Source organism: Kuraishia capsulata, genomic scaffold (genome assembly GCF_000576695.1).
Source record: "Kuraishia capsulata CBS 1993 genomic scaffold, Kuraishia_capsulata_scaffold_6, whole genome shotgun sequence".
Taxonomy (NCBI): Eukaryota; Fungi; Ascomycota; class Pichiomycetes; order Pichiales; family Pichiaceae; genus Kuraishia; species Kuraishia capsulata.
The window spans coordinates 422,161-447,009 of NW_019172955.1; the positions used below are offsets into that span (position 1 = coordinate 422,161).

Here is a 24,849-nt window from a genome sequence, read left to right on the forward strand (position 1 = left end):
AAGGCTGCGAAATAACATATCATGCTATAACATAATTTACATTATGATATAAGTTTCAACACAATTGAAATCTATGAAAAGCAATAAGAATATCGTGTAATACTTTACTGGTGCCCATTCGGGTCAAATGCCCAGCCCACGCTCTCTCGATATGAGATAACATCAGCATCAGGCATCGTCCTTTGTTTCAAATAGCCGGCCCTCCAAACTAGGCCAACTCGATGTATATTGCACCTCTTGGCGGCTACAATCGCTTGGACCGGGCGAACCAGCCTGAATTCAGAGTCCGTTCCGCACCGATCGTTCAACTCACCGTTGAGAAGAGAGATCGGAGACGTAAGATACGGGAATATTACCAAAAAGGGGTAAACAAGGAATAAGGTGTGTGAGATGTGGCTCTTATTGATGGTCCAACCGCCAATCGGTGCTCTTGGTTCTTTGCAGTGGGTATGCTTTCTGTGCATGATATCCCTTCCAGCCGCGGCTCGTATTGCGGACCAGCGCAGGTACGACCGCATCTTTTGCATGCATGACATAAATGACAGCCCAGCCCAAGTTTGGTAGGTTTTGAGTCTTTACCAATACAGAAGCCTAAGAAATTCGCAAACAGGCTACAAAAAGTTAAACTTTGTAATTTGTGAACTAGTAAATTTGAAACAGATCCTCGACAAAATTTCAATGCCTGTAATGATTCGAGTAACTGCATTTTTTTCTTGAAAAAGAATAAAATAAGTTCGCAACAGCTGTAAACAATTGCTGATCCTTTCTGGAGCTTTCTATACCTTTCTATACCTTTCGTAAAATGGTCATTATTCTATTTAGATATGTGGGAGTACAGAATTTTGGTCTGCATTGAGATTTCTTTCCTTTCGGTATGCATGAGTTCGTGAGGTCAGAGAAATTCGAGATTAGTGTAGATGTGAAATTGAAGAATGAACTTGATGCACTCACTTATTTTGACCGGTTCAAAAACAAATCAGCAATGAATATGAACCAATGCCGTGAATCTGTTCCTGAATGTGTACACCAGAATGCTTGAATTCGACAAGCATACTAGTCAAAGACGCAACTCAAAGACTCAAAATCACACTCACTCCATAGTTCACTCTTAAACATTCTCCATCTTATTCATCTCGTCAATAACTATCCTGTTGAACCTCTCAGCATCATCAAGATAAAGATGGTGACCTGCATTGGCAAGCTCAATATACCTGCTGGTATGTGTAGCCGTACGGCTTATGTACTCGCTGCACATCTGGCCGGCCTCACGATCCATCCAATCTTCTGCACCATACAACCATACGGTGTCACATTTGAGCTTAGAAATCTCCCGAATAAGTGGACGTCTAGGCACTCCACCCGCACGTAACAGGTAGTTGAGCACGTACTCACCTGAGCCTTTGGCATTGAAAATTGCATATGTGTATCTATGGAGTAAATCCTGTTCCTGCTGGGTGATGGTATCCATTGAAAACCTGCGAGAAGTCCACCCAGACACAAAAATTGAGCCCAGAGGACCAGTGTATCTCACTAGAGCAAAAGGTGAGACATTTTGGTTCCATAGCAGCTCAAACCATTTGGGGATCTTTGGTGCAGTCTCCTCATTCACCTCGTTGATACCGGCAGGAGAAACCATTAAAACCTTTCCAAAAAGGTTTGGACTTTTCATGTTCAGCTTAGCTGTGATATAGGCACCCATTGAGTGAGAACACATCATCACCTTATCCTTTGGCAGACCCGAAAGTCCGCGTCTGTCAAACCAGACCTGGAGCGACTGGGTAAACCAGTCTTCTACTTTTGTGGATTCCAGTGGCTCGTTGTGTGGAAAATCAGGCCTAGAAGAACAACCGTATCCAAGTAGGTCGATTGCATGAACAACCCATTCTGATTTGTGGTTTTGAGGAGCAGAGATCTGGTCAAAATTCTTGAGAAAAAAACCTAACCCAGCCCCATAGCCATGCACCATCACGAGATGGTTGTACCGTGAATTTGAGCCTTGGTCATAAGCAGGATCATATCCAGGAGGGTACATCACAAACTCGTTGATGTAGTTTCCAGAGTCATCAATAACGGTCTTGACGATCTCAGAAGTCCGACCACAACTGTCAAATTTCGAGGCATCTTGGCCGTAAAAAGGTAAGGTAGAAAGTAAATCAGTCTGAAACATGTCAAGGTCATGTCTAGCCATGTAATGTCCAAACGACTCTGTGAGAGACAACGGAAATGAGTTCGCAGACAGGATCTTGGACAGAGGAAGGCCTGCAGGTGGAGTAGAACGACGATATGGCGATCTCACTGACTCAGGGACAGACTCCACTTCTGATTGGCGACCAAAGTTCTTCTCTATATGCCGGTCAATTTGCCGCTGTTTCCTGGCAATTTCCATCGAGCGCAAAGACATGGAAGACCGCTGAACAGAACTTGAAGACAGCCTTTTGAAAGCCAGAAACACCACCGAAGGGATTTGAGCTCCCACAGGCGAAAATTTGGATTTGAAGTGGTGACAAGAGTTCATATTGTACTTCAGACGTATCGCCTGGTCTAGTTAAAGCATAGAAGGCCTGTGAGAATCAGGTTTGAAACGCGAAAGACCAACATTGAAAGCCCAACCTCGAGCAAAGCTAGCTCACACCCCACGAGTTGGGATGTCGTGTACCACCCATATGTGCGCCCAACAAAATGTGTAGTGCACCGTCCAACAAATCAATCCCAAAACGATCACAAGCCAAATTGTTGCTTACCTCAGCAACATCTTCCCACAGAGGCATGTCGACCGAAAACAGCGAGCCCTCAGAGAGTGGGTCGATTTCCCCTTCTTGGCAGGCCACAAAATGCCTGCAGGCATGTAGATGGAATAGATTGTTAGCGGACGAGTGGGGCATTATACCATCAACGTCGCGCCGAAATCGGTCTCGATGGAAACCCTTTTATCCCTCACCAAATTTTAAGTTCTGCTCGCAACCACCAATAAGACTTTGGTCAAGCCTCCGACGTGCTGCGTAAATTCACTGCTCGTGAGAGAATTTATTTGGACTCGGGGGGACTAAATTCTGGTATGCGAGGTGTCACTGTTCCCTCTTCAATCCGAATGGACGGGTTATTGCACTGCCACTGCACTTCAACCAACCATCTCTGGATAATTTCGTTGACAATGTCCAAAAAAATCACCAAATGCTTTTTCGAGGGTTAATTCCCGCATCACTGACTCTATTGTTTGAAAATGATTAATTGAAGTTGTTGTTTTGGAAGAGAAACAGGATAGTTAAAATTCGGGGAGAAGCTCCGATAACCAGTAGGAAGCCGACTGGAGGCTATAGCAATTTTATTCCTCTGATTTTCTCAATAATCCACCTTCCTCCGATACGAGTAGTTTAGTGCTTGAAAAATGTGCATTATTTACCTACAAATTTCTTGAAAAAAGTACGACGGAAAAAATTCTCCCGTAACGTTCTGACCTTTTCGGGTCTTGGCTGATGGAAAAGATAATCCGTGGGTGATGTTTACTTGGCGATGCTTCTGACTACGATATTTCAGATAACTGTTTGAAGTCGGACTGAGTCACAAGATCACTGCTAACCCAACGGCACATGGCTCTGTTAATGCTTTCTCTCGACTTCTTCATATGATATATACACCTTCTCTTCAAACAATGCAAATGCTTTCTGCCCCCTCTCCCCATATGTTCGATGTCCGCAAATTGAGTGTATGCGCCACGTGTGGCGCATATGCCGCTAATCTTTTTGATCAAATTTTTTCAAATTGGGATAGACCATACAGCCAATGCCTGGGCCTTTAAATATCGGCTCGCCTGACCCAGGTCCTCAATTCCTTCTCCCTGTCCGACTTTTTTCTAACCAAAAGCCAATCTCCCTTTCTTCCCTTTTTGTTGTTCCTTTTCGTCTAATCGCTGGAGAGAGATTAGTCTGTTTTAGAGAACCCGAGAGACAGATTTCAAAACGAGAGTTGAAGTCTGAGAGCAGAAAGAGATAACTTTTTTTCACCATGATTTTCGACAGAAAACAGGCTTCGCTTCTGGTGGCTTCGGCTTTTGCTGCTGTTGCCTCGGCCAAAACCCATTCGTACAACTGGACTGCCAGTTGGGTTGATGGTTACAACCCTGATGGGCTCTTTGAGAGACCAGTCATTGGTGTCAATGGCGAGTGGCCTTGGCCTGACCTGAAGGTCAAGAAGGGTGACAGAGTTGAGATTCTGCTCAACAATGGCTTCGAAACCTCCAACACATCGCTCCATTTCCACGGTCTTTTCCAACGTGACAACACCCAGATGGATGGTCCTCCATATGTTACCCAATGTCCAATTGCCCCAGGTGAAAGCATGCTGTACAACTTCACTGTCCCTGATCAAGTCGGTTCGTTCTGGTACCACTCGCACTCTGAGAGTCAATACGGTGATGGTATGAGGGCTGCTTTCATTATTGAGGACACTGAGGATTATCCATACGATTATGATGAAGAGGTCATCCTCACCGTTGCCGAATGGTACCACAAGGATGTCAAAACCCTGACCAAGGATTTCATGAACCGTTACAACCCAACTGGTGCTGAACCAATTCCTCAGAACCTTTTGTTTAACAACACCAGAAACAACTCTTGGGTTGTCCAACCTGACACCACTTACTTGGTTCACATCATCAACGTTGGTGCTTTCGTCTCTCAATATCTTTACATGGAGGACCACACATTCACCGTTGTTGAGATTGATGGTATCTATGTGGAGAAGAATGAGACCGAGATGCTTTACATCACCGTTGCTCAAAGATACACTGTGTTGATCACCACCAAGAGCGACACCTCTAAGAACTATGCCTTCATGCAAAAGTTTGATGACGATATGCTTGACACCATCCCAGGTGACTTGCTCCTGAACTCGACCAATTACATCGTATACAATGAGACTGCAGATCTCCCAACCGAATACTTCGTTGACTCCATTGATGATTTCCTTGATGACTTCTACTTGGAGCCTTTGACCAAGGAGGCTGCCTATGACGAACCTGATTACCAGATCGTGATTGATGTTGCTATGGATAACTTGGGCGACGGTGTCAACTATGCTTTTTTCAACAACATCACCTGGATTGCACCAAAGGTCCCAACTTTGACCACTGTCATGAGTGCCGGAGAAGATGCTACGAACCCATTGGTTTATGGTAACAACGTGAACGCTTTTGTCTTGGAAAAGGACGAGGTTATTGAGATTGTCCTCAACAACCAGGATACTGGTAAGCATCCTTTCCACTTGCACGGTCATGTTTTCCAGGTGATCGAGCGTGCCCAGGACTATGGTGATGAAGCTGTTCCAGTTGCTTACAACGAGAGTGCTCCATACGACGCTCCTGAGTACCCAATGAGAAGAGATGTCCTGTATGTCAGACCTCAGTCGTACTTCAGAATCAGATTCAAGGCCGACAACCCAGGTGTTTGGTTCTTCCACTGTCACATTGAATGGCATTTGACCCAGGGTCTGGCTATTGTTCTCATTGAGGACCCAGAAGGAATTCAGGCCAACCAAACCCTCTCTGAGAGTTGGTTGAACGCCTGTAAGACCAACAACATCCCAACTGTCGGTAACGCAGCTGCCAACTCCCAAGATTACCTTGATCTGTCTGGTGAGAACAAGCAGCATAAGGCACTTCCAGCCGGTTTCACCGCTCGTGGTATTGTTGCTTTGGTGTTCTCGTGTATCACCGGTGTCCTTGGTTGTATCTTCATTGGTGTCTACGGTATGGCTGACATTCCAGACATTGACCAAAGAATCGCCATGGACTTGGGTGCCGAAGACGCTTTGCTCGAAGATGACGAGGAGGAGGAGGAGGAAAGCAGCGCTCCTGAGACCGGAGCTTCTGCCTCCGAGGGTGCTTCAAAGACCAATTAGGTAAAGTCAGTAGGTTGTGTCTAGCTTGGCAGAAGACTAGTGTTTCTGCCTGAGCTTAGTATGCCACTCTGATATCTTTGTCTTTTGCGATTTTTTGTCAAACAGTTCAAAATTCGTTTGTTCTCCGTTTCTATGTTCCATTTTTTTGTTATCCAATCAATGTTGATCTTGGTGGTACCTCAAAGGATGTTTTTTTGACCTTTCAGTGTGTGTGAGGTCGCCCTTTGGGACTCTGCCATTTCAAAATTTGATTGGTTTGCAAGCAAGTTGAACATAAAAATGGGACAGACGCTTTTGTTTCTGTTAGCCCTCGAATTCTTCTGCTTTCTGGTTTTTTTGCCTTGTTGGCTGTTTCCTTCAAGTCTGCCCGCATACTAATATGTCGAATTGTGGACAGCCATCCGTCACTTCCTTACCCTGTGACGAGTGATTTGTTGTTTCATCTCTATCATCTATATCTCTCTCTCTCTTTCTCTCTCTCTCGCTCAGTCTCTCACCTTTGACGTTTCTCTCAACTACAAAACGTCAAAAAGGTTCTCTCAAAACTCTCTTATCTCTCCCAGTTCCCCGTGTTGATCACAGGTGAATTTCCATTTTTTCTTTTTTTTGATCAGTTGAACTTGCCCGGTTCGTGACTCTTGAATGTGAATACCAATATTTCCATATAATATCAATTTGTCTTGTAGAGTGTAATGACTAGCTTCAAGATTCAAGATCTCAGCTGTGGCGTGGCCTATTTGGCTGATAAGCCCAAATTTGAGTCTTGCACTGGCAAACCTGGCCGCCATCCTGAAGACCCAATGACAGATCTGGTTTCGATATCTTTTACACCACCACAATTAACGCAATTTGTACCGAATACTTTGCTCAGGTTCAATTTTGAGTTCAAAGAAACCCAGAAGTTCAAACCAATGGGACTTATCGAAAGTCTGTACATTGCAGACCAAAAAGGGTGAGTACAGGTTTACAATACAACAGATACGACATCTTACTAACCAATCCACCAGAAAATTACTTTTTGAATACTCCCTGAGGCCGTCAACTCCCGGGCATCAGTATATCTTCAACAAGTTGCGATATGCAAAAGACGACAAGAAAGATGACGTGAATGAGCTCAAAGGCGGATGTTTCCTCTCCGGTCTGGCTTCTCTGGTGGAGCTGGAGTCGAACCTGTTTGTTGCATGGAAGAAGTTGGGGCCTCTCGTGGTGATTGTTGTTGGAAGTGGATATACTTCGCCTGTGGAGGTGGCATATACAAAAGAGAAGGTGGTAGACGAAGGCGAGACTTCGGAGGAAGAATCCGAAGAGGAATCTGAGGAAGGGTCTGAGGAAGAGTCGGAGCAGGAGTCTGTGGAAGAGTATGAGGAAGAAAATAATGAGTTCCAAGAATCAGAATATGAAGAGGAGCGAGACGAGTCCGAAAATGAAGGAGAACAACTCACAGGGACAACGAATCACACGGCTACAAATGTCAAGATTCATCCAACGTACAATCCGCTTCTTTACCACGACTTCATAGATCGGGTTATATCGGCCATGAACCTCTTTCTCGGGAAACCCATCACAGTGGCCCTTGTTGAGTCAAATAGCGATACTCTGGTGCTGCTGCTGCAGGAGATGGTGGACGCGGACTATCCATATATCACCGATCTTAACCAGCTGAAGGACCTCTTACCAAGCTCTAGCATCTTGAAGTCTTTTCTCGACAGAACCAAAAAGTTCTCCGAATCTGCCCAGAAATCATTCTCGAGGCAGGACACGTTACCTGGACGTGGAAATGTGAGTGTCAACCGTCCTGTTCCGTCTTCAGCTAAGGGAACTGGCAATGGCTCTGTCTGGGAGAAATCGGGATCTTCTACACCATGGAGGAGAAGTAACGTCAAGTACACCAACAACGAGATGTTTGTGGATGTGACCGAAAGGATTACGGTAATCATTCCTCCTTCAAAATCAGGAAGGTCCAAAAGTTCAAAGAAAATTCCCCAGGGATCAGCGTTCTACAGCAGTTCCTCGTACCTGGGGTCTCAAAACACCACCAAAAGTTTCACCACGCCCATAGTGGCACGCATAGACGGAAAAGTTATATTCACATCGCGTTTATCTGGAATCCCCAATCTTAAGCTGGTGATGTCTCCGGGTCGGCACGATCTGGGAGTGCCTTCATTCCACCCATGTGTGGACATCGCTCAATGGGTGCAAACACCCGGAACACTATCCTTTGTTCCTCCAGACGGTGCTTTCAACCTCATGGATTACTCCATTGATCTGCTGAACAACCCGTTGTACTCAGACAATGCCAGGGAGCTGTCTAGTTATATGGGTCTGGTATCCGTTGATCTGACAGTGGGTCTGGGCCTCAACGCGAACGAGTTCGAGATCCAGGTGAACACAACCAGCTTCAAGGCAGTGAAGGGAGTAGACGATCTGAAGCTGGAGATTGTGATCTCCGATCCTGGCTCCAAGGCTGGCGACTCCGATGAAACCCCGTTAACTCTGAAGTCTCTACGTATGACCCACGGTGATTTGCGAATGACCGAGAAAGGTACCTACGAATGGGGTTTCGACAAGCTGTTGACTCTGGGAGTTCATCCTTCATTCAGAGGTGCCCTTCTATCTGATTCTGACTCGAATGCTAATTCCAACAACGCGAGTGACGACGAAAGCATCACCGCCAGGTTGCCCAAAAGACCGTTACAACCAAAGTTCGTCCGAATGAGTTATGGAAATAAGGGATGCCTGCCCAGTGGTATCAAGGTGGACTTGCTCAAGATCACTAGTGCCCAAGGCCTTGGCGAGAATGTGAAGCCATACAAGGGTGTCAAGTATATAACCGAGATTGGCCAGTATGTTCTCCGTTGAAGGTACTTTGAAAGCAAAGGGATGAACAATGTGCGAAGCGCTTTCTGTATATCGTCAAAAACCACAGGCTATTGCCTAAAATCGTCTCTAATATCCAGCTCCGGTGATATTTGTAGAATAACCATGTCTCGGCTTTTTCACAATCCCGTTCTTCAAAAGGTCAATAATCTGGTCGAGATCGTCAACAACCTCGTCAATTTCTGGTATCTCGTCTATCAGATGGGCATTGTGCTCGTGTCTAACTAGGATCACTATACAGCCTGCATTCAAACCACAGTAGATGTCGTCTCTGGAATCACCAACCATGATCATGGACTCTGGTGAAACACCCCACTTTTCGGAGATATGAAATAACGCATCAGGAGCAGGCTTGGTGGGCTGAAAGGCACGTGTGATCAAAGGCTCAGTGAGCGTTGCGTCTGGCAAGAAGTTCTTGAGCAAATGTTTGACAGGTTTCTAAACCGTTAGTAGAGGCGAAAGTCGCTGAAAAGAAAATTTGACTGACTATCTGGTTTCTCGTGCAAATTGTCAACGGAACGTTCGAGTCGTTTAGAAACGCGAACAGGTTGGAAAGCCCTTTCTGGGGTATCTGATGCGAAGTTAGTATCATTTCATGAGGCCACCATTCCTCATACATACCATTTCGTTCATCGCTTTTTCTTCGACTTGTTCGATTTTTAGCTCTGCTGCACGTTTTTGTTCTCCTGAAAGAGAAGCCATCTTGGATAGAATATCGATATTTGTATTCTCAATGCCCAGTTCTGTTCGCATGACCTCTAATGGGAGGTTAGTCACGGAGTGAAGAATCATTTAACCTCCATGAAATTCAATAACCGGGGGTAGTAAAGTTGATAATACTCACTGAACATCCATGACTAGAAATGTCAGTAAATGTCAGTAAATTGCATATTTTTCTCTTGTTTTCAAATCAACCCGTACGTACCTGGGGTAGACAAAGGGTTCCGTCCATGTCGAACACAGCGCCCCCTAAAGCAACATCCGAGGAGTTGACAGGACGAAGGATCGTGCGCTTTAATGCAGAGCTAACGGTCATTTTTGCTTTTTCAAATTAGCAAGATCTGAAAGAAATCTGATTACTCTCCGGATCTGAACAAAGAGCATCTACGACTTATCTATAACTGATCTATGACTGATCTATTACCGAATATGTTATCTTGTGGCCGGTACACTACCAGGGGATGCAATGCTAAACTGCATTGGCTGGCAATGCCGAATTGAGATTACAGACAAGACACAACGCCCTCTTTTTTCCAAGTTTAAAACAAATTGGCGTATATTTGACGATGACGTCTGCAATTCCGTACGACCCGGAAGATTTTGATAACAATCCATTTTCGGAGCACAGTGTGATACAGACTGGGGACGGCTTTGTGGGAGGACCTGTAGGGTCTGTTTATTACAATGATAACGGGGAAGAACAAGACGCAGATCCCAGTCCACAGCCCGAACAGCCTGTGGCCCCATCAGTGATATCTGAGGACCATTCCAAAGATCCTGATTCGTTTTTCCACAAGGAAGTGTCGCAATTGGACCTGAAGAAGTTTGTACCAGAGCGTTTCCACGCTAAATCGTTTGGAATGGCCATCAAAGTGGCGGACATCGAAAAGAATGGAAACACATCTTCCGCTTACCGGAATCCCATAGTCAAGTTGAATGCGGAAGTGCGGAAACTTCCTGGCTTCAGAAAAACTGCCTACAAGGAGATAAGAAGGACATACAAGGAGCTTGATGCTCTCTACAGATACTTGATGTATAACAACATCGAAGTGTTCGTACCAGCCCTGCCGGCTATTCCTACCCTGTACAACTTTGGAAGCATAGAATTTCAGACGACGCTGACGAATCTGCTCCAGGACTGGTTCAACCGTATCACGAGTAACGCGATTTTGGTGAGGAACCAGGAGTTCGTTCTTTTTCTGGAACAAAATGATTTTAGTTATTCGCCTTCGAAGACAAAGCCAGCAACGAACTCAATTATGGCAACTGGTTTGAAGAGAAAGACTCTCAAACAATTACACCCCCCCTACGATGCCTCGCAAGAACTGGCTGAGTTCAGACCTCTGATCAAGTCTGTGTATCTAGCTTCGCAGGGATTGGTGCGGAATCTGGAGAAAATTGCCAAGCTGGAGAAAAATGCAAATACTAGCATTTCGGATTTTTATTCGAAGCTGCAGGAACTATCTGGGTTGGAACTTGTGAGCCAGGACATGGCTAACATGTGGCTTAAGCTGAATAAAGTGTTGCAACTGGCCAACGAGATGGAACTTGTGAAACACCTGAATTTTTCCTCGGTACTTATAGAACAATTTCTGCTAGTTACAGAGGACACATACAACATCAAGGAGGCCTTGACGAATCGCCATCTTCTCATGAGGGAGCTGGTTCAGGCGGAAGAGTCCACCAAACGGAAACATGCAAACATTTCCCGCTTGAAGAGCAAATCAATTATTGACCCCTTAAAAGTGGACGAGGCCATCAAGGCTTTGGATGCTGCCACGAACTGGGAGAAAGAACTAACCTTTCAAGTGAAACGAACTACTTACAACATGTTGCTGGAATCGAGAGAATATACCGATTTTCTGACAGTTTCTCTCAGAAAGACCTTCAAGCAGCTTGCTCAGCAGCAAATCCAAGCCGAACGCAAAAAGTTGGCTCTATTGCACTCCACAAAATTGATTCCTCCTAGCGACTCTCTGGCTAGACTAGGCAGAGAACATACTACAGCCAGACTGAAATCGCCATCTCGTGTTCCCACAGAGAGGAACGGCAATTCGTGGACTTCCAGACCCAAACTGGTGTTTGATAACGAGTCGCCCCAGAAGCCCGTCACTGAGGAATACAGCGAGTATTTGAGCGATTCCAAGGCTTCAGCCCCGGTGCCTGACTTGACCTCTAAGGGCGAGGTAGTGGCCGAAGAGATGAGTGTGGATGCCAAGAGTGCGGCGACGTTATTGGCAGGGTCGACATTTTGAACAATAAGTCAACCATAGAGAGAAAGAAGCTTCAGAAAGCCGCAGTCCATGCTTAGAGTCCTTACTTAAGGCTCTTTCGCCTTTCCCCCCGATTTGTTTCTCACATTTCACTCAAAATCTCATTTCAGTTGTTTTGTAATTTCGAAAATGAAAATCTTCCGAACCCTCAAACACAGTTAATAAATTACACTAAAATCTAACCAACCTATTTAGCAATTATCGCTCTGCCTGAGCCCCAAAATCGGCCGGGCACACCCATATGAGCTCATCGGCAGCAAACGTTTGGGCCGAAGCCAAGAAGGCTTATGATTATTTATTACAAGCACGCTTAAGGCTATGGGTTTAACAGATACGCAAAGTCTCAATCCTTGAACCATAAACCCATTTATATACCCATCCAAATGTTCAAAAAGAATTCGCTTAGAAAACACGGGAGCCAGTCGCCTAGCGGATCCATAAGAGCGGTTTCGGGAACTTCTCCCGTGCCCTCTTTCAATGCAGTTACGAATGCAATTAAAACAGCAGGACAAAAAGATTTATCAGACGGGTTGGATTCGAATCTCTTCCGAGTGGATGATTTGCACCATTACGGAGTTTCGGGTGCGGTTGTGTCGTTCGCATACGATCCCATACAGAGCTTACTGGCACTGTCAACAGACGAGGGTAAGGTTTATGTGTATGGCCAGCAGAGGGTGGAAGCTGTTTTCGAGCTCAAGACACATCTTCCAATAACCACGTTGAAGTTTTTGAGAGGAGTGTTTGTGGTAGCAATTGACGCCAAGAGCACCATCTTCACGCTGTCGTTGCATACCAATAAGATCATCTCCACCTACGTTGCACCTGCTCTCATCACTGCGATCGACGTTGACTATTCACTGGAATATTTACTTCTGGGGCTCCAAACCGGAATTGTATGTGCCTTTGACATCGAGAGAACACTTTTTGCAGATTTTCAGCTGGCGAATTTGCAAAAGGAGATCATGCCGAACGTGGAGACTTCGCCCGTGGTGGCTGCGAGATGGCACCCCAGAGATTTTGGCACCATACTGGTGGCCTACAACTACGTGGTGGTGTCTTACTCGATAATTGAGGCTAAGATCATTAAGACCTTCGTGTATGATATTCCCAAAGGAGCTCCTGGTGGAGAGAACGCCAGACCCGAATTCGATAGGTTTGGGGTCTACAAGCCCAAGGTGCGCAACGCTCTGTGGCATCCCAACGGTCTCAACATAGTGGTACTTCACGAGGACAATTCCTTGGTGTTCTGGGATGCCAAGACGGAAACTTTGCTGCAAGCACGGACATTATTTGACACGTATGTGAACGTGCCGGCAAATGGACCTTCGTTTGGGTCCAACAGGAGAGTGACTCCGATCATCAAGTTGGCGTGGCTGTGTCAGAACGACCCGGAGTACACCTCCCTGCTGATATGTGGAGGAGACTCAGAGGCTAGCGAGGGGGTTCACAATCTTATCAGAATGGACTTTGGAGCAGCTCCGAAGTACTCCATCACGTCGTACGAAAAGATGGGCAAATACTATGCCCAGCCCATCGAGCAACGGGTGTTCCCGGTTCACTCCTCCTCAAACATCGTGGATTTCTTCCCACTTGGAGAGTCCTCTCCGTATTTCTCTGGAAACCACAACCCCAAGATCGTGGCCGTTCTTTTCGAGAATGGCGAGCTCAAATTCATGAACTATCCAACTGGAAATTTGAGTTATACTGCCGAGCTTTTCCCCACAACGGTTGCGTGGCTCAACCCAAAGATCACGTGCTCTCTTTCGTTTGCGGTCCCAAAAACAATGTGGCTAGGAATGTTGTCAGCGAAAAAGCGTAAACTTGGCGCTCTTTTGAAGGGAGGAACTCCAGCAAGACACAGATATAGAAAGTTTGATCTCAAGTCTGTGGTGGTAACCGGTCACGAGAACGGTTATGTCAGATTGTGGGACTCTTCTGCGGGTGAGCTAGACAGTGACTCTTTGTTTGAGATTGACATATCCCGAATTTTGCTCGATGATTCCCCCGAGTTTGGGATAAAGAAGGTGTCGTTTGCCCCAGAAACCGCCGAGTTATCTTGTGCTTTGTTCAACGGGGACGTTATGCTTTTCAAGTACCAGAAAAACCGCAACTTTCTGCCGACTGTGGGTGACTTGAACAGACGTCTGTCCAGCATGGAGATTAAAAAGAATGACAAATTATTAAACGATATAAGTGATCGAGCACCAAGGGATATTTCCGAGGGGTTCTTACCCTCTTCATTGCTCAGGGCCAGAACCGGTACTGTGACTGCGGTGTGTAACAGCAGCGTGGGATTCGTGGCTGTTGGATATGAGGATGGTACCATTATTGTTATTGACAGAAGAGGCCCGGCAGTCATATACAACGATACTCTCAAGGATAAGGGTCTTGCAATCAAGCTGGTGGCCACTTCTATTGAATTTGCAAACTCCCCTCAGTGCATTGAGCAGGGAGCCCTCTTCACGATGTATGTTGGAACGAGCATAGGAAGACTTCTGACGTATGACATTGCTCGACTACCCAATAGGCGTTACGAGGTCAAGTATTCTGATTCTGCGGATGCTAACGAGTCCGAAATCTTGACCATTCTTCCCTTGATGGCCGATTCCGGAAGACCCAACTACGCAACCATGGGGTTCACACCTTCTTCAGAGACATCAAATCTGGTTGTCACTGTCTCTTCGTCTGACATTCGTGTCTTGAAAGGATCACAAAAGGTTGCCCGCAAGAACTACGGAAAGGGCATGGTGGCCGTGGGTGGAATCACAGGAAGAACCATAGGAACCAACCCGACCAACTCCAAAGTAGTGTTTGCTTTGATATTGGTGCTCAACTCCAACCAGGTTAAAGTGTTGTCCATTCCTGCATTGCACGATATCAAGACTCTGACACTTCCGTATACCTTGAACAGAAGGTACTCTTCTCACAGCTCGATCCTGCCCATGGGAGATGTGTTTCTGAGAATCAATGACACGGAAGCTGCTCTGATTAACATCATGGGACTTCGTGATACTGGAAATAACGCTCACGATGTGAGGCTCTTCAATAAAGATCTGGTGATTCCAAGTCACCCAGCCGTGAACACTATGCACGTGATGATCGGTAACGTCAAGGTGCCAACTTATGAAGACTTCTGCATGGTAATGAGCGGTCCCCATCGTACCAAGGCTACCCGTGCAGAAGCTCAACTTGCTTTTGCCGTGTCACCTTACAATCCTGCAAATATCAAACTATTGGGTAATACGGCCACGCCCTCTTCAGCCTATTACGACGAAGAGGTTCAGATGAAGCGTCAATTGAGCTATTCTAAGCCAAAGAGCCCACGGACTGGAAAATGGTTCCCTGGTGTTAATGCCAGTATGAGGAAGGCGTATTACAATGTGTCAGATCAGATAGACACAGCCCAAGAGACGGTCGACGACTATGCAACTAAGATGAAGGATGAGCTGAACGCCGAGACGACTGAGGCCAGAAACGGGCTTCTTTCTGCTTTGGTCAAAACCAAGCTGGGAATTTGAAATAGAAAGATCGGAAACCTGATTGGTTAGTTCTATAGCGTTGATTCAATTTGCTTCACTTAATCATGAACAAAATACTCTTTTTTGCTTTGACTCGATCTGAGTAACCCGTCAGTGGGATTCTATATATATTTCACTGTAAATGTAGACGAAGAAACGTAGACAATCCTCAGATAATCTCCTTGCCCTTCAGAGCAGCAGTAACTTGACCATAAACAGTTTCAACGGGCTGGTCACAAGACAACCTTATCACCTTGCCCTGCTTATCGAAGTACTCCACTACCGGATAACTCGTTTCCACAAAGGTCTTGAACCTCTTGGAGATGGTCTCAGCATTATCATCCGTTCTACCACTGGTCTTTCCTCTCTCCAACAGTCTCTTCAACATCACGGCTTCGGGACAGTCGAAGAACAAGGTGAAGCTAGACTGGGCCACTTGCTCTTCAAAGGTGATCGCCTGGTCCATCTTTCTAGGGAACCCGTCAATCAAGAACTTGGTTTTACCCTTGCCAAATTCCTCCTTCATTGCCTGTTCTAGCAGTGCGATGGTAATCTCCTGAGGCACAATCTGTCCATCTTTGATGTACTGGGCAATCAACTCTCCATACTTGGAGCCGGGCCTCTGCTGCTCCGCCCTGAGAAGGTCTCCTGCTGAAAGGTGCACAAATCCGTAGCCGGCCACCAATTTTGCACACTGCGTGCCCTTGCCAGAGCCTGGACCTCCGAGCACAAAAAGCACCGAGACTTCGCCTGGTTTGAATGCTGGACTCAGTACAGGTTCGATATAAGCTCGAGGGGCTTGGGGTCGTTAGTGAGAAATTCCCTCAAATTTGCACCAAAAATCTAAACTTACGCTTCACTGGCGTCGTGGCCGAGTATAGTGTCGTTCCTACCGCCAAAACTCCGAGAACGGCCAAAAGACCCAGCTTCTTGCCGTTGCTAGCAGGTGCCGAGGAATAGCATCTGGCTCCTGATCTTGCAGATACAGCAAATGGCACTCTCGTAATGTGGGAGCTTATACCACGTAGCCCAACAATAGGTCTTGCAATTCTAAGCATTTTTAGAGGAAGCGGTATGGAGCTGGTGGAATTGTTCGAGGTGGTGATCTGTCATGTCTTGTCTTCGGTGAGATCTCAAGTGTGCTGAGTAGGATTGGTGGGTACACTTAGCGGGGTATACACGACCAGATCAAAACACGTTATCACGACCGCCGAAGAAGCTACGTTGATATAACCGTTCAGTGCCTTCTTTGACGGTTTGTTTTTGATCTGCTCATAATTACAAGATGGTGTTGAAACAGTTCAGTTACGATGTGGGGTATCCTGTATATGGGGCCAAATTTTTGAATGAAGACACACTACTTATTACGGGTGGTGGTGGAGAGGGAAACAATGGTATTCCGAACAAGCTGACTGCCCTGAAAGTTGACTTTTCGAGGCCAAAAGCGCTCAAGAAGTTCCGTGAGCTTTCTTTGCTTGACAACGAAGACTCGCCGATGAGTTTGGACGCGAGCAAGGGTGTGATAATACTGGGTGTCAACCAGGACTCTGCTTCCATCAAAAACGGTACGAACAAGCACTTTCGCAAATTCATTTATTCGAACGAACATCTGAAAGCGGTTGACTCGGCACAGATTTCAGATAGCCGGGTAAGTACAGAATACCAGAAACTCACTGTTTTAACTCCAGATGGTGCAAAAGCTGTTATCGCCATGTCGAAAGACCCTTCCACAATATATGTGGTTGACACCAACGATCTGGATGTACAGTTTGAGATCAAAGCATCTGGCGATGTGAAGGACATTTGTATTTCTCCCGATGGAAAGGTAGCGTGTTACATCACCGCATCTACACTGGAGACTGTGTCTACCGTCACTGGAAGGACCGTTTTGAAACACGATTCTTTCCCGGAATTTGCGCTTGGAAAGGTGGCTTTCTTGGACAACAACACTATACTTATTGCAGGAGTATTAAAACAGGGCGGTGGGGTTGTTCTTGCAGAGTTTTCCATTCCAAAGTCTGCTGTTGTGAAATCTAGAGTCGTTTCTAAGAAACTCAAGGGAATAACCTCCATGGATGTCAGTCACGGCTTGGTGGCTTTGGCCGGTAGTGATACCTCCATCACAATAGTGCGGGCTACAAGCTTGAAAATTATATCCACCACATCTCAGGTGCACAATTTTGCCATTACCAAGATTACCTTTTCGTCTGATGGTACATACCTGGCCAGCGTGTCTGCTGCAAACACCGTAAACATCATCCTGATTCCCAAGAATTTTGCTAGTGCCAAATCAAAGGTGTCCTCAGTTATAGGATTCCTTTTCTGGAGTGTACTGCTGGGCGTTTTGGCCATGTTCGTTCAATGGTTTATCCAATCTGGTAACGCCGCTGCGATATTCGAGAAATCTGTCAAGCTAATAAAGAAGACCCCTCATGACAGCACTCCATACTTCAAGATCGAGCCTATCGCTCCGAGTGAAACATTCATAAAGATCTCTTCCTCATCTGCCTATTCATACCGGTCTTCCTCTACGACTACGTTGAGCGAAGAGATGTTCACGATTTTGCCTGTTGGTGAACCAGATGTCAAGATTGGTAAAGACGAGCCTGAAAAGGTTGCTACAATCCTACCAGTTGGTGAACCGGACGTCAAGATCTCATCCGACGAACCAGAACAACTGGCCTCTATCCTCCCAGTGGGTCAGCCAATCATTCACACTAATGCAGAAACCAAGTATGTACCACAGCCCGACTTGTCAAGCTCCACGGAAAGTGTCCAAGAGTCGATATACAGAGAGCCAATTACTAATACTCAATTCGATACAGAAACTCCGCATCTCACTGATGACGACCTATCTGTGGGTGAGACGAAGAGTGCACAAAGTGCTAGTTCAGCAATAATACCGCCAAGAGAAGCTGCCAATGCTTCGGGTATTGATTCTGCTTTAGCTGAGACTGTTTACTCTGTTACAGAATCGGTAACTGACTCTGGGTCCGATATTGAAACGGAGACAGAGAGAGAAGCTGAGGTGCAAGCGGATATTGGGATTGAAACTGGGACCGAAGTCAAGCGTGTGACAGAGGCTGAAAACGAGTTTCAAACTGAGACAGGAACAGAGTTGGTTACGGACATTGATTTTGATACAGAAACCTCTACAGACGCTTTAACGGAGACTGATACTGAGATTCAAACCGAAACCGAAACCGAGGTGGTAACCGAGACAGGGTCTGAAACACAAGTAGAAATTAGCATGGAAACTTTTACAAAGGAGTCCTCTGTTACTGGAGTCATTTCTGAGACTGAGACTGAGTCAGTGACCGAGTCGGAAGTTGAGTCAGTAACCGATTCTGAGGCTTCTGAGACTGATGCTGAATCCGATGTTGGGTCTGTGACCGAGTCTGAGGTTTCCGAGACTGATACTGAATCTGGGGTTGAGCCGTCAGTGACTGCGTCTGAAGTTGAGTCTGAAGTTGAGTCAGTGACCGAGTCTGAAGTTGAGTCATTAACCGATTCTGAGGTTTCTGAGACTGATGCTGAATCCGATGTTGAGTCTGTGACCGAGTCTGAGGTTTCCGAAACTGATATTGAATCTGCCACTGACTCAAGAGTCACCGAGACTAAAGATTCTGAGGCAGAATTAGAAAATTTCACTGCTGAAGATGCCACAAAGGCCAAATCATCAACTGTGTCAGCTTCAACTGCTGAAGAGATAACCTCAACAGGACCAGAGGTTGCGGTGACTCCAACCCCCGTGAAAGCTGCTGATGGAGAGGAAGAAGATATAGATGGTGAAGCAGATGAGGAGAATGACGAGGATGATGAGGACGAAACTGTCACGTTGGAGGTGACATTGACTTCCACCCTCACTCAAACGGTTACCGAAGACCAACCTGAAACTGTGGTTACTAAGGCTTCAAAATCTACCGCGACTGCAGAGTGGAACTCTGCTGCTACTGCTACTGCCACAGTGGTAGAGATTTTGACAGTTTTTCAGACGATTGTGGAAACTATTGTGGAGACTGTTACCGCAAAGCCACTGCCAGTCCATGATGACTTGTAGGACAGACAGGGTGCTAAAGGTATAGGCCTCAGACGACCATCATCTATTACAATGAACGAGACGCCATGCCATTGAGAGAGTAGCAAAGAAAACAACGTATAGTTTGACAGGCTCGATAACTCATAGATCTGTATAGGTTGTATTTATATAACAGCAATATGTACTACCATATTAACGTCTCTAATCCTTAATCGCCCTTATCTCTGCCATCTCCACTATCTTTGCCCTACGCACGACCCCCGCAATCCCAAGTACACACTCATAATTAGTCTTGTTTGTGGTTTCTAATGTCTATTGGTATTCTCTTCTGTCCGTCATCAGCTCATTTATCTTTGCATATTTTGTTTCTTTGGATTGGGAGACATTGATTTGGGCTAAGGAGTCCAAGTTATAATCAGACCGGCTTGTTTCAGCTTTACAACTCTTGAACAGCACATGGGAGGCAACTCGGCCCCACCCTCGAACAGCCGCAACAAATCGGCGAAATCGCAGATTTCGTTGGTACTGAGCTGTATACTAGCTCTTATATTTGCATTTGGTTATTTAGTGTATGGAGTGGGTTGGTTGGGAGGAGGAATGAGTTTAGCGGAGGATGCCGCCACGGAGATGAAAGCACAACAAGCCAAGGAGACATTCACAATAAGACACTTGTTTCACCATAATACTGGTGAGAAACATTTGACTCATAGAAGACTAGATTTGACACCAGAATTACTAGAATCGGAGGCCTTTTCTACCAGCAATGTCGAGACAATCGCACAATATGGTGCAGAGGAAGAAGATCAAACGGCTCTTTCGTTGTGGTTTGCAGATCAATCGCCATGGTCGAAGCCGTTGAGTCTCAAATCGGATTCCATGACTATTATGAGACTGGTAGAGCGGGCACCCGACTTTGTTGAGTCGTATTTGGCATATGCATTAGAAGTTGGCAGCCAAGGAATCGCAGGTATACATTTGGATTGGGCGGAAGAGGAGGACGTGCCGATTCCGAATGTCACGGACAAACAGACGGTGGTGAGTCTGGCATTAATGGCTTCCAATGCTTATGTCAAGATTCCTGGGAAAGGTGACTGGCAGGATGTGGGACAGCAGTGGAATGACACAGATGGGTTTGGATGGATGGATGACGGCATACGAGGTCATGTTTTCGCGAATGAAGACAACTCCACAATTGTTGTGGCTATCAAGGGAACCAGTGCCACTGGACTGACAGGAGGGACAGATAGTGAGACTTCTATCAGTGACAAAGTGAACGACAACCTGCTGTTTTCTTGCTGTTGTGCACGAGTTTCATACATGTGGCAGACCGTTTGTGACTGTTACGAATCGTCATATACATGCAATCAGAAATGTCTGGAGAAGGAGATGAAGCGGGAAGATCGATACTACCGTGCTGCAATGGACATATACAGAAACGTGAGTTCTCTGTATCCGGACGCAAATATCTGGCTGACGGGCCATTCACTCGGTGGTGCCCTTAGCAGTCTTGTAGGGAGAACCTATGGGTTGCCAACAGTGACATTCCAGGCCCCGGGCGAGCTTCTTGCTACTCGCAGACTTCATCTTCCAATGCCGCCCGGAATACCTACCAGGATGGAGCATATTTGGCACTTTGGTCACACTGCAGACCCGATTTTCATGGGGGTGTGTAATGGAGCGAGCTCTACATGTGCAGTTGCCGGCTACGCAATGGAAACTCAATGCCATTCTGGAAAGGTTTGCGTTTATGATGTCGTGACAGATCTTGGCTGGCACGTTTCAATCACCAACCACAGGATACACACGGTGATAGACAACGTCCTGCTTGAGTACAACACAACTGCGCAATGCGTAATTCCTCCGCCATGCCACGACTGCTATAACTGGAACTTTATCGTTGGCGACGAAGACCAGAAGAAGAAAACAACCACCACCAGACACACATCCACCTCTTCGACAAGCAGTGAGTCTGCGACGCCAACGGACCCAGCTGATTGCCTGAAAAGAACTTGGTATGGTCGTTGCATCAAATGGGCAGACGGTAAGTCTTCTAGAGAGAAACCGTCGGCTACTTCTACATCAAATACCAAAACATCGAATCCCTCCAGTGCTCTGCACAAGAATTCGACTCTGGTGACTAGAACTATCACGAAGAGCTCCTCGGTGATAATAGCCCCCACAGCCACTTCGCATACTCCAGACTATCCTGATTCTCCCAAGAAATGCGTTGAATACAGTTGGTTAGGTTACTGCAAAAGGTATGAGGGCGATGAATAAAGGCTTGCCCTAGTTCACATTGATTTTACACGCTTGAAGCACACGTTTTGAGCACCCACTTGATTGTCTTTTACATAGCAATATACAACAATCGAGGCGGAACTCGCCATCCTCAAATAGTTTTCACCGGCCATTCTTCCGTGTCTTTTGGCCCTAAATCGAGTTAAAACAACCGCCTGGCGCTCTATCTATCACCCTGTGAGAATAATACACTTAGGGATAGAGTTGCCTGATCTGGCCATGGCGCGCGCTAACTCTCTGAACAATCTCCCACTTCTGCAGGGAGGCAGATGATGCCACCCCCAAAGGGGGGAACCCGCTCTCACAATAAAAAGAGCACCGTTTCTGGGGGTGAACCTGGGCTAGTGGTGGACTCCGACAAATTCGCGAAGCGCCTGAAAGAAAAGCGGAGAAGCCACATTCTTCTTTGATTTTCTTTGGTTTTCGAGTTTGTAAGTGTCTTTTCGCGTTTGTACGGCTCGCGTCTTGGCTCCAAACTAACCGCGTGCTAACACTTAATAGGCTCAGTTACAATAATGGCAATCTCTACGCGCCAAAGACGTTTCGCTGCTTTTACTGCGGCCACTGCCGTTGTGGTTGGCGCTGGCGCCGTTTTTTTGCAGACATATCCACATCTTGATCCCACCGAAAAGATCAAAGCGTTTCTATACTCCAAACTGCCAAGCCAGGCGAATGAAGAGAGTGAGGATTCGGCGCTTACGGAAAGTAGTTACGCTTTGCCCGAAAGTTCTGTTGAAGAGTGGTCAGAGGAAGATCTGAGAAGGTTTTTAGAACAGGTGAGTTAATATTGGTCTTTTTGAGTTTTGGGGAGTTTTACTAACGCGTTTTATAGAAACAAGTGGTTGCGCCTGAGGGAGCGGCTGTGGAAGAGCTTTTGGCGTTGGTCAAGTCGCTGAATGTTTGAAGTTGTATTAGCTGGTCAAATCTGGTGGTTTCGTTATTACGTGATCAACCAGGTTTCTCATTTTATTGTCTGTCTATGAGTCGGGATATTTGTTCTATATCAGTTCTATATCTATATTTAATCACAATCCGTTTAAGACATCGTTTCAGTACGTGTTTGAGAGCAACCGCTTTCCAGTTGAAGGGTTCTCTTTGAGTTCTAGATTAGGTGTGATGAACGCGAAGCTAATCACTACCAGACCCTGAGATGAGTGCTCAGGATATTTAATCCAACTGCATTGGTGAACATGATCACTGTGGTGATTTCGTTGTCGCATAAAGTTCCTTCCCGTCAACTTCATAATGACCTCCTGGAAGATCCATCTCAGGAATAGAGAGGCTCCTTTCTCGCTTTCTAATTCTTTGTATCTACTCGTCTGTGCCCTTCTGACCCACAAGGTCCATTCGACTTCATTTCGTGGCTTTCCTCCACGACTCCATTCCTCTCTGAAATATTTCGTAGGTCAGGCCAACCCGCTCACTTGGGATGTGCAAAAACTTTACACCAAGATCCCGCTCAACATCTTTGTTGCGCATCTCATCGTCAAAAAGACACATTTCTGAAAAAGCAATCTTATTCCTCTCTGCTAATCGTTTCAAATGCCTCACTTTGGAACCCTGTCCCCATTCTGAATCTTCGAAATAGCCATCTATTCTGAAGTGGCTCAGTAGATCGCGTGCGATCCTAGGTGCAGCGGTCCGACTTGCACTGTAAATTTGGACTCCGTTATCCTGAAGCTCCTGGAGAATCCGCGGAACATCTGGATACACCTGGAGCTTGTATCCGTACGAATCCACCACTAGGGGTCTTTCCCGCGTTCCTCCAGCCTTCTCCAGTTTAAGCGGAGGGCTTAGATGTGTATCACACCAACAAGCTAGAGGCGTTAGTCACCGAATCATTGCGAAGGGAAAGATTTTGGTCTGAACTCACGCCAAATAGTGTAGTCCAGGTCAAAGACAACGGCTTGGGGATATTTGGCCATTGGACAATAATATCTTTAGCAAGCACCGGAGAAATAATACCGTTATAGACTGTTTATAAACGGTTTGTGGCGTATCATATCTCATCCGTCAAAGCATCGCCTCCATTTGGAGGTTGTTTCCCGATTGGGAATATGATTGGAACACACACGACCTTCAACTAAACTGTGGGGGGCAAATCGGCTGGCCCCCTGTTTCCTGTCAGTATTTCTTCTCTTAAACTTCAACCGCTGGTTACGATGTCATTCACGGTTGTAACTGTTAAGATAACAACTGATGATGTCCACAAGGACGAGTATATTTTTTACGGGGAGAATCTCCCGACTCCGCTGACTGAGCAGGCGCTTCTGAAGTCATTGATTAGGAATTCGCCTGAGAAGTACAGGGACTTTTTGGAGAATTGCGAGCTTGAGATCAAACGGAAATCTAAGAAGTGTGAGCTTGAGATCCAACGGAAATCTAAGAAGAGTAAGCGCTATGTTTCGTTGAAGACAGCTGAAGATTTTGCCGCTCTTAACCGTAGTCTCCAGGTGAAGAATTGTTTGAAGCTTGATATTGTTTGTGGCAAGCGGAAGGAGGAAGTGTCTAAAGATGTTGGAGCGGCAGCTGAATTTGCGGGTGCAGCTCCTTCGATCCCACCTTCGACTGCAGAGACTTCCGCCTCTAGTTCCACTTCGTCAGCTCAACACACAGATGAGCCTAGTCCAGGCAAGGCCAAGGACTTGCCCTCTCTCATCAAAATCTTTGAAGATCTGGTGGATGATGAATCCAGTTCAAAGAAGTTTTTCGATCATTATTCCAAGCTGTACGAGAAGAAAGGGCATCCTTCAATTCCCGAGTTCCTGGCTTCCCTCGTCAACATCAACGATCTCGGAACCGTAATTTCGGACAATCTGCTGAACTCGGACTTCATCAAGAATCCTGCCAAGCTGTACAGTGCGAATGGAATTTTCGTTGACTCCGAAAATGAGTCTGCTCCAGTTCAATTTAGATGCTCCAAATTTTCCAAAAACTCAAAGGCCAAAAAGTTCACCAGTCGACCCTGGCCAGCTCCAACTGCGATTCATCGCGGGATCTACTGTGACGGGTGTGTTCCTCCTGGCTTTGAAAATGGAAATTACATCCACGGTGTCAGATATCACTGTCTTGAGTGCAAGGACTTCGATCTCTGCGAGAAGTGTGAAAATGATGGTGTTGCTCAAGGATCACACAACGATACACACTCGATGGTGAAGATCAAGAAGAATTTGCATAAATGTGAGCTCAATGCCATGTACCCTGTCCTGATCTGCCTTGCGATCTGCTT

At 46.1% G+C, this 24,849-nt stretch overlaps 14 protein-coding genes across 14 annotated transcripts; 9 read left to right on the forward strand and 5 right to left on the reverse strand.

Moving 5' to 3' along the window:
- Positions 1–104: 104 nt before the first annotated feature.
- On the reverse strand, positions 105–536 carry KUCA_T00004970001 (uncharacterized protein; the record flags this gene model as incomplete). The annotated part of the gene is made up of 1 exon (XM_022606108.1): positions 105–536. The coding sequence occupies one exon, from the start codon at positions 534–536 to the stop codon at positions 105–107; it is 432 nt and encodes a 143-aa protein (XP_022460973.1).
- Positions 537–1,108: 572 nt separating this feature from the next.
- On the reverse strand, positions 1,109–2,515 carry KUCA_T00004971001 (uncharacterized protein; the record flags this gene model as incomplete). The annotated part of the gene is made up of 1 exon (XM_022606109.1): positions 1,109–2,515. One exon carries the CDS (start codon positions 2,513–2,515, stop codon positions 1,109–1,111), a length of 1,407 nt encoding a protein of 468 aa, XP_022460974.1.
- A 164-nt stretch (positions 2,516–2,679) lies between these two features.
- KUCA_T00004972001 (uncharacterized protein) lies at positions 2,680–3,003 on the forward strand (the record flags this gene model as incomplete). The annotated part of the gene is made up of 1 exon (XM_022606110.1): positions 2,680–3,003. The coding sequence occupies one exon, from the start codon at positions 2,680–2,682 to the stop codon at positions 3,001–3,003; it is 324 nt and encodes a 107-aa protein (XP_022460975.1).
- A 999-nt stretch (positions 3,004–4,002) lies between these two features.
- On the forward strand, positions 4,003–5,895 carry KUCA_T00004973001 (uncharacterized protein; the record flags this gene model as incomplete). Its single annotated transcript, XM_022606111.1, has 1 exon — positions 4,003–5,895. The coding sequence occupies one exon, from the start codon at positions 4,003–4,005 to the stop codon at positions 5,893–5,895; it is 1,893 nt and encodes a 630-aa protein (XP_022460976.1).
- Positions 5,896–6,587: 692 nt separating this feature from the next.
- On the forward strand, positions 6,588–8,754 carry KUCA_T00004974001 (uncharacterized protein; the record flags this gene model as incomplete). The annotated part of the gene is made up of 2 exons (XM_022606112.1): positions 6,588–6,847; positions 6,903–8,754. 2 exons carry the CDS (start codon positions 6,588–6,590, stop codon positions 8,752–8,754), a joined length of 2,112 nt encoding a protein of 703 aa, XP_022460977.1.
- A 403-nt stretch (positions 8,755–9,157) lies between these two features.
- Positions 9,158–9,808, reverse strand: KUCA_T00004975001 (uncharacterized protein; the record flags this gene model as incomplete). The annotated part of the gene is made up of 3 exons (XM_022606113.1): positions 9,158–9,343; positions 9,394–9,474; positions 9,698–9,808. 3 exons carry the CDS (start codon positions 9,806–9,808, stop codon positions 9,158–9,160), a joined length of 378 nt encoding a protein of 125 aa, XP_022460978.1.
- A 250-nt stretch (positions 9,809–10,058) lies between these two features.
- Positions 10,059–11,747, forward strand: KUCA_T00004976001 (uncharacterized protein; the record flags this gene model as incomplete). The annotated part of the gene is made up of 1 exon (XM_022606114.1): positions 10,059–11,747. The coding sequence occupies one exon, from the start codon at positions 10,059–10,061 to the stop codon at positions 11,745–11,747; it is 1,689 nt and encodes a 562-aa protein (XP_022460979.1).
- Positions 11,748–12,148: 401 nt separating this feature from the next.
- Positions 12,149–15,283, forward strand: KUCA_T00004977001 (uncharacterized protein; the record flags this gene model as incomplete). Its single annotated transcript, XM_022606115.1, has 1 exon — positions 12,149–15,283. One exon carries the CDS (start codon positions 12,149–12,151, stop codon positions 15,281–15,283), a length of 3,135 nt encoding a protein of 1,044 aa, XP_022460980.1.
- Positions 15,284–15,452: 169 nt separating this feature from the next.
- On the reverse strand, positions 15,453–16,341 carry KUCA_T00004978001 (uncharacterized protein; the record flags this gene model as incomplete). The annotated part of the gene is made up of 2 exons (XM_022606116.1): positions 15,453–16,081; positions 16,137–16,341. 2 exons carry the CDS (start codon positions 16,339–16,341, stop codon positions 15,453–15,455), a joined length of 834 nt encoding a protein of 277 aa, XP_022460981.1.
- A 227-nt stretch (positions 16,342–16,568) lies between these two features.
- KUCA_T00004979001 (uncharacterized protein) lies at positions 16,569–19,343 on the forward strand (the record flags this gene model as incomplete). Its single annotated transcript, XM_022606117.1, has 1 exon — positions 16,569–19,343. The coding sequence occupies one exon, from the start codon at positions 16,569–16,571 to the stop codon at positions 19,341–19,343; it is 2,775 nt and encodes a 924-aa protein (XP_022460982.1).
- Positions 19,344–19,778: 435 nt separating this feature from the next.
- On the forward strand, positions 19,779–21,599 carry KUCA_T00004980001 (uncharacterized protein; the record flags this gene model as incomplete). The annotated part of the gene is made up of 1 exon (XM_022606120.1): positions 19,779–21,599. One exon carries the CDS (start codon positions 19,779–19,781, stop codon positions 21,597–21,599), a length of 1,821 nt encoding a protein of 606 aa, XP_022460983.1.
- Positions 21,600–22,135: 536 nt separating this feature from the next.
- On the forward strand, positions 22,136–22,524 carry KUCA_T00004981001 (uncharacterized protein; the record flags this gene model as incomplete). Its single annotated transcript, XM_022606121.1, has 2 exons — positions 22,136–22,396; positions 22,453–22,524. 2 exons carry the CDS (start codon positions 22,136–22,138, stop codon positions 22,522–22,524), a joined length of 333 nt encoding a protein of 110 aa, XP_022460984.1.
- Positions 22,525–22,973: 449 nt separating this feature from the next.
- KUCA_T00004982001 (uncharacterized protein) lies at positions 22,974–23,545 on the reverse strand (the record flags this gene model as incomplete). The annotated part of the gene is made up of 2 exons (XM_022606122.1): positions 22,974–23,437; positions 23,494–23,545. The coding sequence occupies 2 exons, from the start codon at positions 23,543–23,545 to the stop codon at positions 22,974–22,976; spliced, it is 516 nt and encodes a 171-aa protein (XP_022460985.1).
- A 237-nt stretch (positions 23,546–23,782) lies between these two features.
- Positions 23,783–24,776, forward strand: KUCA_T00004983001 (uncharacterized protein; the record flags this gene model as incomplete). The annotated part of the gene is made up of 2 exons (XM_022606123.1): positions 23,783–24,513; positions 24,572–24,776. 2 exons carry the CDS (start codon positions 23,783–23,785, stop codon positions 24,774–24,776), a joined length of 936 nt encoding a protein of 311 aa, XP_022460986.1.
- Between the last annotated feature and the right edge of the window lie 73 nt (positions 24,777–24,849).